Source organism: Octopus sinensis, linkage group LG12 (genome assembly GCF_006345805.1).
Source record: "Octopus sinensis linkage group LG12, ASM634580v1, whole genome shotgun sequence".
NCBI lineage: Eukaryota > Metazoa > Mollusca > Cephalopoda > Octopoda > Octopodidae > Octopus > Octopus sinensis.
Window position 1 is genome coordinate 34,665,144 of NC_043008.1, and position 15,546 is coordinate 34,680,689.

At 36.0% G+C, this 15,546-nt stretch overlaps 1 protein-coding gene across 2 annotated transcripts in view; it reads left to right on the forward strand.

Annotated features, from left to right (window-relative positions):
• Nucleotides 1-525: 525 nt before the first annotated feature.
• Nucleotides 526-15,546, forward strand: part of LOC115218077 (phospholipase DDHD1) — a 37,230-nt gene continuing 22,209 nt past the window's right edge. For both annotated transcript variants that reach the window (XM_029787852.2, XM_029787853.2), the window contains exons 1-6: nt 526-1,668; nt 4,212-4,379; nt 7,952-8,080; nt 10,207-10,345; nt 13,018-13,133; nt 14,615-14,721. In XM_029787852.2, the coding sequence (XP_029643712.1) occupies nt 1,041-1,668; nt 4,212-4,379; nt 7,952-8,080; nt 10,207-10,345; nt 13,018-13,133; nt 14,615-14,721 (1,287 nt within the window). In that variant the 5' untranslated portion in view covers nt 526-1,040. The remainder of the gene's footprint in view (nt 1,669-4,211; nt 4,380-7,951; nt 8,081-10,206; nt 10,346-13,017; nt 13,134-14,614; nt 14,722-15,546) is intronic.

A 15,546-nucleotide genomic window follows, 5' to 3' on the forward strand; every position in this document is an offset into this window, starting at 1 on the left:
GAATATTACTAGTTTATGAGGTAAATACTAAATTAACCACGACAACATATTTCTGGAGAAAAGTTCCGAGTTGTTTAAATAACTGCTTTTGACCAAGCAATATTTAAGTATATAAATATTTAACAATAAGCCAAAGTAAAATATTTGGGCTTATTGTTATATATTTATATACTTAAATGGTGTGTTTGGTCAAAAGCAGTTATTTAAACAACTCGGAACTTTTCTCCAGAAATATGTTGTCCTGGTTAATTTAGTATTTAAGGTTCGTAATTCTTTACCTCATAAACTAATAATATTCTTTTCTCTCTTTTGTATTAAATTTATTTTGAGCCCTAAAAGCCAAATATATTTAAATTACAAGCTAAAATTATTCTGATCCCGAAATATCAAATATATTTAATTTTCAAGTTAAATTATCTTAAAACCGAAATTGCTAAGTCCCTTCAATTAACGTTAGCAGACAGCAGTGATCACGTGGGGCTATCTTTTGTCCTATCAGCTTTACCTCCCCTTGCTTTTGTTTCTTCCTTTTGCGTTCTGTCACCTCAAGTAATTTTTCGCCTCCTTTTTATTGTCTCTTGTCATTTTTCTCTACATTTTCTTCTTTCTTTGCTCAGCTTTATGCAAATGGCTTATTAATCTGTATACTTGCACCTCCACCTCGTATACATACTCCTCCTCTTTCACATTAATCCCCTGACTTCTGTAAAGACGAGAGGATTCGTTAAATGGAAACTAAAACTTGATATTTTCGCTGGTGTGTGTTTTTGCGGCCTCCTTCGGTGCTGGCTGTAGATACGGACGGTTTTTGACACGCCATGCAAACAATATCTCTGCGCATGTCGTTGTAAAAGACGCACTTTTGTTTTTATATTTCACATGGGCTGCTGAGGGCTGATGGCCTGTGCTAACGGCCACATATTCCGTTCTTCTGCTCACAATGCTCTAGGTGCTACTGCCGCTACTATTACCACTTGCACACTCAATGCTGTGCATTATTTAGTAGTTTCGCTCAGCTGACTCATTATTACTACCCCTGTATGAATCCTATTACGTCCATCATCTCTTATTTTGCCACAGAAAGCGACAAAAACAGCGATGAAGTTGGAAGCGGCGATAAAACAGAAAACGAAGACGAAGATGAAGACGAAGAACGAGAAATTGCGAATAGTAGTATTCGCGAACCAACGGCACAGGTGACAGAAGACGAACACTACATGGCTGTAGTTGACTACGAGAAAGGTATTGACGATAACAACGATGAAGATGAAATCGAAGACGATGACGACGATCCTAAAAATACACTTTTCCCTCCTGTTCAACTTTCCGATCCTAACTGCTCGTCGTTGACAAGTGGGGTTTCTCACTGGACTCCAGTTCGGAAGCAGCCAAGACCACCACCCGCTCATCTCAAGAAATACCTCTACCCAGTCTCAGAAATCATCGAAGAACTTCACCCAGAGGAAGTGAGATGGATGTACCGGCATGCTGGAAAGAAAAAATGGACTCCATTTATCGGATACGATTCTCTTAGGATCGAGTTCAGGTACAGAGAACTGAGTGTATCATCTTTAAGCGAAGATAAACTAAAAGATATGATTGTCGTACGTGGAGGACTTTACGAAGTCGATGTCGTCGCCCGGAAATGTTACCCGTTGTTTTGGACTGGTAAATATAAATTTATTTATTTGATAAAACGTGTCGATACCCGAATGTACCCAAAGAATTTTCTCGACTTTACCTTCGAAATTCAAATCCCTCTTCGGTGAACTTTAACTTTCATCCTTCCAGGAGTCGATAAAACGAAGTATTAGTCATGTATTAGAGTCTATTTTATATTCTGTAATGTATCGTAGTTGTGAATGGAATTAAAATAAATGACTAGGACTAATTGACCTGCCTACCCTACATGTACTCTGTTCACTCGTTATTATCAATACCTACGCTCTTAGTTTATTCGACATGAAATTAATTTTGAAGGAATTAATTATCAACATTTTTTCTTTCAAAGAAAGTAAATTCTAGTAAACAAATAAGTAAATTTTATTAAACCTTGCAAATGCTGTGGGAAGATAGGGTAGACAAAAGGAACAAATAAAGTATCTAGCATTAGCGACAAATGAGTAATTGCTAACTAGTTGCGAGAGAAACTCTATTCTGTGATCTCTTGGACCAAAAGGTGACAAGAAAACCTCTACGACATGGTCATTCGACCCAAAGAAGAAGCTTCTATGAATTGGTGAATTGAGTCAATGTGGGTAGGATTAGGTCACCGAAGCTAACGAGACGGGTAGTATGACATGGACTCTCGAGCCAATGAAAGAGCCTAACTTGACCTCAAAACAACGAGGAAACAGCCTCTATGCTGTGGTCACTCAAGACAACAAAGGAGTTTCTATGTGGTCTCTTGAGCGGCTAGAAATAGCAGTCCAATCTTACTTAAATATTGCCTTACTACATTAATAAGATTAGACTGTCATAATTGGAATGCTTCTTATCGTAGGTCTGTTCAGTCAGGGTTGACTTGTGCCGAACAACAACAATCTAATTCTATGTGATTTGATAATTCTACATCAAATGTGTTTACAGTAATTCTACTCTTAAGACGTGCTGGTGGTTGCAGTGTTTGTTTCAAACCAACTAATTGTATCTGCCCATGGACACGCAGGAAAATGTTATTACTCCAACTTATTGTCTACTACTTGTAGACTATATTTATATGCAAAAGTTTTTTTTTGATCCTCACTCTCAAGACTCAGGCATACTTTTTTTATATAATAGAAAGAAGGCTACAAATTTGTAGGGAAGAATATAGTCAAATATATTGACTTCAGTATTTTATCGACATGGGAAGTATGATTTGAATTCAGAATGTAAGGTGATTCAACTCTGCAAGGTCTGACACTTTACCAATTCTTCTGTATTCGAAGAATTGTAGTTAAAGTGATGGGTATTCTTCTAGATACGAAGAGTGAGATCACATCTGAACACTTTCCTCTGTTGTTATCCTTGTTCCTACCTATATATGTTTGACAGTTCTGCAGTTCTTTTTCATTGTGCCAATGAAGCAAATTTCTGATCCTCTGTTTACTGTGAAATCTATTTATTTTACCTTGTTCAGAATTTCATGCAGAAAACACAGTACAGCTCATTTGTTATTGTGCTCCCCTGCTTGCTTGTTGTTTTATGCCATATAGCAAGGCTGCTGGACTCCTAATTCACTGTGGTTCAAATTTCTTAGGCTATAAGACTGTTTTCAGCTACAGTCATTTAGCTTACATCTCTTGTGATACAGGAGCTATATTAATATACAATAGCTGATGACACTACACAGTATTCACTTAAAATGCCATGGCATTAGGATTTAACAAGGTATGATTTGGCCACTTCTATTAAAATAAAAGTGATGAAGTCATGTCTTGTGTTTTGCTAATTTCACTAACCTAATTTATACATGTAGAATATAACCCTCAATTATTCCCCTTACAATTTCCATGGCAACCATCTAGATACTTTCAAATGTGGTTATCCAAACACACCTTGACATGGAGTCCATTTCTCTTAATTTCTATATTCTTTCCCTTAAGTGTCAAGTTTGACTAAACCCTTCTGGGCAGAGTCCCAGCATGGCCACAGTACAATGACTGAAAGAAGTAGAAGAGAAGATGAGAGAGTTCATAAAAGAATCGCACATGTTCAATTGCCATGCAGAATGAAGAATCTGACATTCGGTCTTTTGCTCTGCTTTTACTCTTCATGGCAACTGAACTTATTGAACTCTTCTACTGATTGACTTTTACTGATGCTGTTGGACAATTCAAGCTATCATGATAGCTTTTCTGTACAGAAATAGAGAACTGTTAAGCAGTCATTACTTCTACACCTGAAGACTCTCTTGGATGGGATGCCAGCCCATTCTAAGGTTTACCTTAGCTGTTGCTAATGATACTCACTTTCAGTGGAGTGGATTGAAGTTATGTGAATTGAAAGACGCAATGTACCACCAAGGCTGGGGAATTGAACCCACAACTTTATGATTATCAACACAACATCCTGACTACTAAGCTTGTGTTTTTCCAGCTGTAATTTATATAGGTTATTTATATTATATAAGAATGAGTAATGTTTTATAAAAATTGTTTATTCCAACTGCAACCAATTTTATTCCATCACCTTTATAGAACTCAAGAACAGCAATTTTCTTTTTGTAGGTGATACCGCTGATGTACTTCGAGGAATCTGGTTCTATGACGATACTTGGCAACCTCTGGAAGAAGAAACTTCCATTCGTATAGAGACAGATCATTTGGGAAAGTTTTTGGGAATGAAGTATCCATGTGATTTTTCTGAGACAGTAAACTTAAAGGTTGCCAGACAAGGTTAGCTTAATGGTATTTTGCTTTGTTTTTATCTTGTATTGCTGTTGTTGACAATTTGTAGCATGTTGGACTAAATGCTTAGTGGCATTTCTTTTGGTTCTTTGTGTTTTGAGGTCAACTTTGCTTTTTATCCTCTCAAGGTCAATAAAATAAGTATCAGTTGAGTACTGGGGTCAGTATAATGTGAAGGCGCATAGCTCAGTGGTTAGAGCGTCGAGTTTACAATCATGAGCTTGTGAGTTCGAATCCCAGACCGGGCTGCGTGTTGTGTTCTTGAGCAAGACACTTTATTTCATATTGCTCCAGTTCACTCAGCTGTAGAAATGAGTTGTGACATCACAGGTGCCAAGCTGTATCTGCTGTTGCCTTTCCCTTGGATAACACTGGTGGTGTGGAGAGGGGAGGCCAGTGTGCATGGCGACTGCTGGTCTTCCATAAACAACCTTGCCCAGACTTGTGCCTGGGAGGGTAAGTTTCTTGGTGCAATCCCACGGTCAGTCATGACCGAAGGGGGTCTCAAGATAATTTAAATATTCTGTTTGAAATTACTGGCTTTGCATTAAAAATATAAACCATTGCTACATCAACCCTGATCATGTATATCTAAAATTAAGCGTCATTCCATTTATTTTTAACAATAGTGTAAGCCTTGAATTACATTATCAAGTGCATCCTTCCTAGGGGAAAATTTGAATGTAGCTATTATTTTTAACATGTGTAATTACATAGGTGCTCTATTTTTTTTTTTTTTTTTTGCCAGTTCAGTCAGTACAGCATGAAACTTTTTCCTGTTATATAGATCAAACTAAATTGATAGAGTTGTTTGGGTGTGGGATAGAACGCTTTCTGGTATTTGTTCTAGTTTTCTGCACTCCAAGTTGAAAGACTACCAAGGTCAATATAAACTTTCATTTTTTTGGAGCCAACAAATTAAGTACCGGTCCAGAGTAGTGGATTTGTAAAACATCAGATGAGATGCCTTGTGGTATCTGTTCAGGCTCTTTGCATTCTGAGTTCAAATTCTACCCAGGAATTCAAAATCTCATCAATGGCCACACCATAGTCCTCACAAACTTTGAAAAGGCATGAAGACAGACTGTGACTGACAGTGGCACCAGCATCTTTTTGCAATATGACAGGCCTCTTGTCATTTCAGCACCGTTGTGTTATGGGTACTGAGACTTTGAGCCTCAAACTCTGTAGGGATTAAATTCCACACTGATCAAACTCACTAGCATGTGCAAGCAGCATTTAAGAAACTTTGAGCACATTTTTGATAAAAAGAAAATACTGACAACAGCACTGGATTTTGATACTTCTTTTACTCATAGACACAAAGAGGCAGCTGTTCTTCATTAATTTCGCATTTGGTTCATTGGTGAGTCAGAAGCTAAGTAGTAATTCTATATGGAGCAACATTTTTGATGTAGAACCATATTCTGAATAAATTCAAAGTGTTCTACCAAACTTAGCCTACACACAGTTTTCTTGTCTAAGATCTCTCAGAAGTTTCAAATCAGTTCAAGTTGAAGCATATATATTACTTCAAGTAATATTACAACACTGAACTTCTGTTGGGATGGCAACAACAGACGGATTATTCATATTTGCTTTAGTAAGGCTTGCAGAATCATTACTGTGATGGACAAATTGCTTAGTAGTAGGGGGTCAGTGTAATCGACTTGTCCCCTTTCCTGAACTTGCTGGCCTTATGCCAGAACTTGAAATCAATATTTGCTGTAGTAAACAGAGTATATTAATTTAAGGGAACCTAAGAATATGTTTTCTATGATACAAAACAATCAAATTTCTATGTAAGAAGTTCTTATGAAGTTCTATTGACTATTTTTTAATGTAGGAACCTCTTATTAATTATTAACAAACTCCTAGGCGCAGGAGTGGCTGTGTGGTAAGTAGCTTGCTTACCAACCACATGGTTCCGGGTTCAGTCCCACTGCGTGGCATCTTGGGCAAGTGTCTTCTGCTATAGCCCCGGCCGACCAATGCTTTGTGAGTGGATTTGGTAGACAGAAACTGAAAGAAGCCTGTCGTATATATGTATATATATATATGTATGTGTTTATGTCCCCATCACTTAGTGGTTCAGCAAAAAAAAAATGATAGAATAAGTACTGGGCTTGCAAAGAATAAATCCTGGGGTTGATTTGCTCGACTAAAGGCGGTGCTCCAGCATGGCCACAGTCAAATGACTGAAACAAGTAAAAGAGTCCTAAAGTGATAAGCTGCTAAAATGGATAGCATGGTGGACAAAATGCTTGGCTGCATTTCTTCTGGCTATTTACATTCTAAGTTTAACCCTTTCGTTACTGTATTTATTTTGAGATGCTCTGTGTTTCTTTCAATTAATTTTAAATATAACAAAGAATTTAGAAAAATATCTGTTATCATTCAGCTAGTGTTAGGAACATAAATTGTGATTAAGGCTTGGTGGAAAATTTTAATTCAAAATTTATGAAAACAAGACATTTGTACTATGGAACCAGAGTTGGTTTTATCCAGGTTGGTAACGAAAGGGTTAAATACCACCTGGGTCAACTTTACTTTTCATCCTTTCTGGGTTGATAAAATGAGTATCATTTGAGCTCTGGGATTGATGTATTGACTTAACCCTCCCCTCAAAATTGCTAGCTTTGTGCCAAAATTAGAAAGAATTATAAGCAAATATTGGTTAATGCCTTTATAAACTATCAAGGAAGCCTTTACATAGTTGTTGCTTACCCTGCTAGAAACATTAGCCAAAGTTTCCTCAGATTGCACCCTGAAACCTTAAAAGGTATACTACATAGTCTTAGATATACAATACTTAAGGGAAGGGTAAGATTATTGTGACTAGAATATCTTTGATCATAGGTCTGCTTTGTCAAGGCTGACCTGGGGTTTAACATCACTAGATAACTCGTTATCATTTAACATCCAAGTTCCATGCTGTCATTAGTTAGACAGTTTGATAGGATCACCAGATACAAGTGTCTGCTTTGGCATAGTTACACCAACCATTTTACAGTGTGTACTGGGTGCCTTTTCATGCCACCAGCAGAAATGTTAAATTGATCGTAAAAGTAAGTTTAAAAAATTAGATGTTTGTATTTCATTAATTTCATTTTATGTAAATATTCATTAGCTTTAACCCTTTGAAAGTATACATTGACCAGTCATAATGTCATTATCAGCACTACTTTGCTCTTGCAGTGACATGGAATATATAGACATTAATACATATTCACATGTATCCACATGCACATGCACACACACACACACACACACATCAATTCATATTTGCATGTGTGTAAAAAATTTTTTACAATATCCTTTGTGCAGTTTTCTTCCACCAAATCCCCTTGTCTGGCATTACTCAGCCTAGGGCTATGGAATGCACTTCAAGATACTGTGCAGTGGGACTGAACCCAAGACCATGTAGTTGCAAGTGGAAATTCTTAACCACACAACCATTCCTGCTCTATGTTATAAAATATATCTAAATAAATTTACAATAGGTTGTTATTGTTGTTTTTTTTAATTTAATCTAATTTTCTCCCTTTCCTTTGTTACAGTTATCCATCATATAGCATTCTCAGACTGCCATGTTGAATGGAGAAATGCTACAGAAGTTTACATGTTTAGTGATTCCACTCCTTCAAAAATTGTTCGATCTGTAAGTCAGACATTAGGATTTCAGAAGAGTAAGTATTCAAATCTTCTTTTTCTCTTTCGTGGTTTGGTCTAGAATAAAAGAAAGGCTGTCTTTATGGACTTTGTAGGCACTGCCAGATCAATGAAGTCAAATCAATCAGTGTCCTACATGAACTGCAAACAGTTGATTGCATGAAACCTTGATTTTCATCCTTCAGAATTTGTTAAATAAAATACCAGCCTAGTACTGAGATGAAGATAATGTATTAAAGTTTCCTTCTTGAGTTATACTGACTCATAAAGGCCAGTTTCTATATTGTGTATATTCCCCACCTGGACAGGAAGCTGGTACATCTCAGGATTACTCATTTTTGCCAGCTGAGTGGACTGGAGCAATGTGGAATGAAGTGTTTTGCTCAAGAACACAACATGTTGTCCAGTCTAGGAACTGAAACCACAATCTTATGACCATGACTCCAACGCCCTAACCACTAAGCCACGTGCTTCTACCTGAAGTTAATGGATCATTCCCAGCACATATATCATCATCATCAACATTATTGTTGAACATTGACTTTTCCCTGCTAGCATGGGCCATACAGAATATGTTAGGGCATGTTTTCAACAGCATGGCTTAGTGGTTAGGGTACTAAGTTTATAACCATAAAGCTGTGAGTTCAGTTCCCAGCACTGCATTCTGTCCTTGAACAACACACTTTATTTCACATTGATGATGCCTATCACAGCCACGCATACCTGTGCCTTTATTCAAATGAAAATTTAGGTGAGATTTACAATCAAAAATAATACTCCTGCCTTTGTAACAGTGCTGTCACTGTTCATACATACATCCCTGAGCACATCCAGAAGTAGGTCATCCAAATGATTGACAAGGAGTCATGCACCTACACATTCCAACTTCTTACTCAGACATTCTCTCTTTTTCTCTTCATTCTGCTTTGTTGTTTTTTGGGGTTTTTTCTATCACTTCTATAAAGACCTCCACTCCTTGAAACTGACTAATGAGCAGGGAGAAGATTCCAATGGGTTGGCATTGTGGGAAGGGAAGAAAGGATTGAAAACAGCTGTTAGTGTAAGTGGAGGTGATTGGATCACTATGAGTTGGGTGAATCTAGGTGGAAGAAATACAAAACTCAGCATAGATCAGTGTATTAGCCCTGGAAAAAAAGGAGAGAATGAGAGAGAACATGTCTGGAGTATAGGTGCAAGCATGACTGTGTAGTAAGGAGTTTGCTTTCTAACTCATGGTTGTGTGTTCTAACTCATGGTTGTGTGACACCTTGGCCAAGTGGCTTCTACTTTAGCCTCAGTTGACCAAAGCCTTGTGAGAGGATTTGGTTGGCAGAAACTAAAAGAAACCCAATGTACGTCTGTATGTACATGTTTATGTGTGTTGATGAGGTATGAGCATTCAGCTTTTGCTGAACGACCTACAAAAATGATATGTTTATAGTAATCAAATGTTTGTGCTGCACATTAGCTGACTCTCTATCAAATCAGCCTTACCTGAACAGATGCACAGTGTACCGTGTGTCAGGTGTGGAAGTGATCGTGGAGCAACGTGACATGAAGCATTTTGCTCAAGAACATAATACACCACCTAATCTAGGAATTGAAATGAAATCACAATTGCTAGAGTGTGAATGCAACATCCTAACCACTAAGCCATATGCCCTCACAAACATTATATATATATATATATATATAAAGAACTAAGATGATGAGGACACCACTCTATCTAATACATAATATAAGATTCCTCATCTCAGAAAATACAGAATTGTATTTTCCAATCAGTACAAAGCTAACATAAGGCATAAGTGGAGGTTTATAATCCTTTAAAAGTTCACTCTGATACTGCCTACAGGCATAGCATAGTGGATAAAGGTGCTAGTTAATGCAGTGTAGTCACCTAGAGGTTCTGGGTTCAGTCCCAGGAGAGGCACTGAGGTGAATCATAAGACACCTGAAAAAGGCTGGAACATTTGTGTGTGTGTTCTCTCTGGATGTAACAAGAGATGGATGTGCTATGCTTGGTATAAAATAGGTGAAACTTGCTTCTATTTCGGAACATCACTCTTATAACTTCATCAAAATATAATCCAATTTAAAAGCTGCATAGTAATATATTTCTGTTTCTTTTTTTTTTCTACAGGTGGAACCAAACTGTGTCGTGGATACTGTAATGAAGCTAGGATGGATGACAAGCCTCCGGACATTACTCACCTGGTATTTGTTGTACATGGTATTGGCCAAAAAATGGATACTGGCAATATAATCAAACGATGTAATGAGTAGGTTTCTCTTTAACATTTGTTTTTATTTTTCTTATCCGTGGGTCAGTTTTTAAACGTACCAGCTAGAAGAAGTCTCGCAGTAAATTTTTATTTTTGTTTCGTATCTAAGAAAATGACAACCTTAAAAGATCTTTAAGGTCATTGGTTTGATTTTTATCTTCTACTTACAAATTATCTATTACAAATACTTGACTTTTTTTTATTATGGTATTTGTGTATTTGCTATATTTTCAATATAGTGTTTACATCTAAGAAATTGAGAACCTTAAAAGATCTTTTAGGTCATTGGTTACATTTTTGTCTTCTACCTACAAACTGTCTGTAACAAATGCTTGACTTCTTTAATGTAGTATTTATCTTTTGAACTGCTTAGATTATTGGGTGAAAGATACGTGCATGCATGGCTATGTTTTTATTTAAGAAGTTCACAATCACTTGAGTTTTGGGTTCAATACCACTGCATGCAACCTTGGGTATGTTTCCTACCATAGCTTTGGGTTACCCAATGCTTTGTGATAAAAGTTTGGTTTATGGAAACTTTATGAAAATCCTTCAAATATTACATATGTACGAGGGGGTGCTGAAAAGTTCCTGGCTTTGGGTAAAAAAAAATTCAGGAGGATCAGTTAATTATGATTTTATTCAACATATTCCCCTCTCAGGTTCACACTTATTGCAGCAGTCCTTCAGTTTTTCTGAACCTTGTAAAAGTACTCAGAAGGTTGGGTCTTCAACCTAGCCCTTCATGATACTCTTAAAGCCAGGACCTTTCCAGCACCCTCCCGTATGTGTATAACTTTTTGCTGATGGACATATTAGTGTGAAAACTGATAAACTAGCACAGATAGTCTCTTGTCAATTTTGCCATTGGAAATGCAATGAACTAGTGATTTGCTTGTTAGAAGCATGATACCAACATAGCTATTACTCACCAAAAGTACAGTATTAAAATAGAAAAGTCAAGCTGATTCAAAAGTTATTGGTTAATACCTTTTCTTTGGTGTTGTGCCATAATCAAGGTACTCAACTGTTGTTGACATCCAACTTTGTTGGCAGATGAGAAGGTAAACAAAATAAATTAATCAGTGCCAAACTAACTGAAAATAGGTGAGAGGTTTATTGACTTCCAGTACCTCAGTCAGGTTGTTTTTTTTTGTTTTTTATGTTTAGCCCTAGGTTAGCTCTTATCCAGTTGACCTATGATCAGAGACATTACAACTGTTATCATACCAGCTCTTGTTCTTACCTAGTGTTTATACATTATCTGGTTTGTCTTTTTTAAGATGCTAGGATTTGATTTGAAGGAGATTTTACTGTTATTTCTAGCTACTCAAGTGACACTGGAGAAAGCACCTTCATTATTTCAATCTTGATCAATTCCTTTCATATGGTGATGATTGAACAATGATAAAACATCTAGTAATAATATTGAAAGAAATCTGACAAAATTTCTCATCTGAAGATGATTTCTAGCATTAGATTGGCTAAGAATTTATACTGCATTTATATTTCTTATGCTCAGAGGTATCTATAATCAAAGAAGGGTTTTAAATCTAAAAATTCTGCATTGTACCTATTTTAATCTGGTTTTTGATTCTTGAATAAACAAAGATTAAGCCTGATCTTGCTGTGAAATTTAGACATGGCTAAAGTTACTTTTTCCGTTTCATTTTTTTTTTATTTAACTGTTGTGTAAATATTACATCCTCATACATAAACAATAATCATTTAATGAGGGAAGATCTATGTAGTTACCTGACCTGCTGGAAATAGCAACCAAATGTGCCTCAACCCTGCTATCTTAAAGAAAGGATACATTGGTCAACTTAGTCTTAGTTATAGGAAAATACAGGATAGTCACAGCTGAAATGCCTCCACTGATAAGGTTTAGTCTGCTTAATCAGGGATGATGTGAAGCTAAGTAACATCTTATAGTTGAAGTGTCACAGATGGCAAAGAGATGTAAGAAACTATTTTCGGTATTTGATACGTCTTGGTTGTGAGTTCAAATATTGTCTTGTTTGATTTTTCTTTCTTTGATCTCCTTTGTGTAAATAAAAATGCATAGCAGTTACATACTGAGATACTAGCATGGATCTTTCAGTGTAGCCCATGTTCCACTTGCATATAAGAACAGAAGTAGGATGGTGCTATTGTAGAATGAACAACATAACTACATAATACACAAAGCACAAGTTTTGCTGGGATGGACAATTCACAAGGTTCACAGCAGGTGGACCTGTGCAGATGCCAGTTGGTATCCAAGAGACTGAGAAGACCTCAATGACAATTTAGTTAAATGATTTGGACCAAGATGGAAGAGAAGGGCATATGAAGAAAGAATTGAAGTGCATTGTGACCAACGATGTATAACAAAATCCAATAGTTTGTTTGATAATGGGATTCAGAGATACATACTGGGGTCAGGTCAATGTAGTATATCCCTGTTCCCTAATTAAAAGACTTTGAGTTTGATAGAAGTTAATTAATATTTATAAAGCATGTAAGACTTTTCAAATTTCATTTTGTAATGACTTATTAATACATTCAACTTTTACTACTTTTATCATCATCTTCGTTTAACATCCACTTTCCATTAAATGATGATGATGATGATTTTATTTGATGAAATTTATTTGTTGAAATAACATGGTATTTACTGATTACAGACTGCGGGAATCTATAGAGCGACTGAAAAAGAAAAATTTCCCTAATTTGGACCAAGGTAATCAGAGAGTAGAATTCCTGCCTGTAGAGTGGCGATCCAGTCTACAACTAGATGGTGGTAGGTATTAACTTGTTTTTAGTTTTTTTGTTGTTTTTTTTACTTTTCCTAAATAGTTTACAACACTCACTGTTATCTGCTTAAAGCTCCCTAAAAGTTTGTAGTACTTTGCTGCTTTCTTTTATAAGATGGAGATACCTTTTGTAAGCAAAAAGAAGGTATATAGAAAAACTACTGTTGTTAGACAACACTCCTCTCGGTTATTTGAGAACACTAACAATCATAAGATGTCTAATTTATCTCTTGTGGATTGGTACCATATTTTCTGGTATACAAGGAAAATTTTCAGACCAATGTTTGTTGCCAAAAGCAGTAGATTAACTTATACACTAAGACAACTTTGGAAGAGTACAAATTTCATGTGAAATGCAGCAGAATTTGGAAGGATAGTAACAATGTTTACATTACATGTTTATGCTATATATTACATCAACTTTTATGCTAGAAAATACAGTAGTTTTGAAGTTTCTTGCTAAAATACATAGGGGAACCACATGTCTACATATCTTTCATTTGTTTTCTTAATTTTTGCTCACTTCAGGTGAAATTTTATATGGAACCATTGCATTAATATTAATAACCTAAGTATATTGATTTTTGTAATATACTTTTATAAATTTATATAATACTAGACTACCCCTGACCTGTTGGGTCACTGACAGTTTAGGTGATAAAACATTGAAGCTGATTTTAACATTGCATTGAAATGCAAGTTAATTTTATGTTGAGTCAGTTAAATACTTCAATTCGTTTGTTTCATCATAGGTCTGGTTTACAAGTTCATGTTTAAGGTTTTATTCGTTATTTACAGCATCTAATAGAAATAGAACTTCTGGGATAAACTTTAAACTCTATTAACAGCATTTATTTATGGCATATGTACACACTTCTACAAAAATGCAAAAAGAATTGTTATATAACACAAACATAAAATTAATGGAAACAATTTTCCCATATCTGGGTTTATGTTATCTTCTGAGTATTTTCCTATTATGCACCGTTTTGGCTATTTATGAAGGTACCTAAAAAAAGCCTCACGTATCTCAGAGTATTTTCCCATTATGCGCCAGTTTTGCTTTATTGAATTACAGACGCACGAATGCAGGCAAGACTATCCAGATGTTCTCTGCAAAGGGCAATAACTCCAATTTCACTGCGTAAATTTGTGGAAACGAATCAAAAGAAAAAAAAAATGCCTATCTCACTAACCTTCTGTCCTATTTATGCGAAACTTGTTTTATTCCATTTGTATACACATTTCAGGAGTACCTTACTTTCAGAGTATTTTCCTATTATGCTCTGGTTTGGCTGTTTTAAATTACAGTCAAGCACACACGTAAGCAAGCAAGCAATCACAGAATTTTAGTAGTGTATATAGATTTATGTGATATCAGACCATTGTGTTATCACTAATAACTTTTTACATCAGCTGATGCAAATTAAGTAAATAATAATTTAATTTCTCCATTATTTATTATCAGATACTGTTGAGCTCATTACACCCCATAGTGTAAAAGGTCTCCGCACAATTCTAAATAGTAGTGCCATGGATATTCTATACTATACAAGTCCACTCTACCGATCAGAGGTAAGTTCTCTTTCCATTCAATTATTATATGAGTAGAGTTCAAATCTTGTTTGTGGAAAGTTTTGAGGAATGGGACTGTATTTCAAAAACAGTAAAGATCATGAAGATTGTATAATGCTTACTTACTTAAAGCTTGTCTTTGCTAAATTCACTTTAAAGCCTCTTGATTCCAGATTTGGTCTTGTATGTCAGGAATTTCTTTTCTGAGTCTTCCATAATAGTTAGGTTGTCAGCATAAAGAAGTTCCCATGGGCAGATGGTGTTAAATCTTTCTGTTATAGCTTTAAGAATTGTAGTGAAGAAAAGAGACTGAAGACTAAGCCCTTGTTAACCCTAACCTTCACACTAAATTCATTGCTATACTTTGTCACTAATTTTCACTTTAACTATTCCCTTATACATGGTTTGCACAGCTTTCACAAGCTACATGTCTACTCCAAGCTTCTTCAGTGACCACCAGATCACAGAGCAAAGAATCCTATTTTCTCTAGAGTTCCTTGCTCTGGAGAGGTATAGAGGCTTATTCCTGACTAGATTACTCCTATAGAGGTCTCACTAAGAACGTGGCATCAGTAGTCTTTTGTGTTATAACTCTGTAACTTTCAAAACTTAGTCTAATACCTCTATAGGTTTGCCTTTGTCTTTGTAACTTTTGATAATGATACTGCTATGCCAACATTGGGTTTGACACTTTCTTGTATTACCTTGTTTATTATGTGGGTGACAAACACATTTCCTACTCTGCCAGAGGTCTTAAGCATCTCAGTTGTGATTCCTGGTGGACCAGGTGCCTTCCCTGCTTTCATATCCTAAATTGCCCTGTCT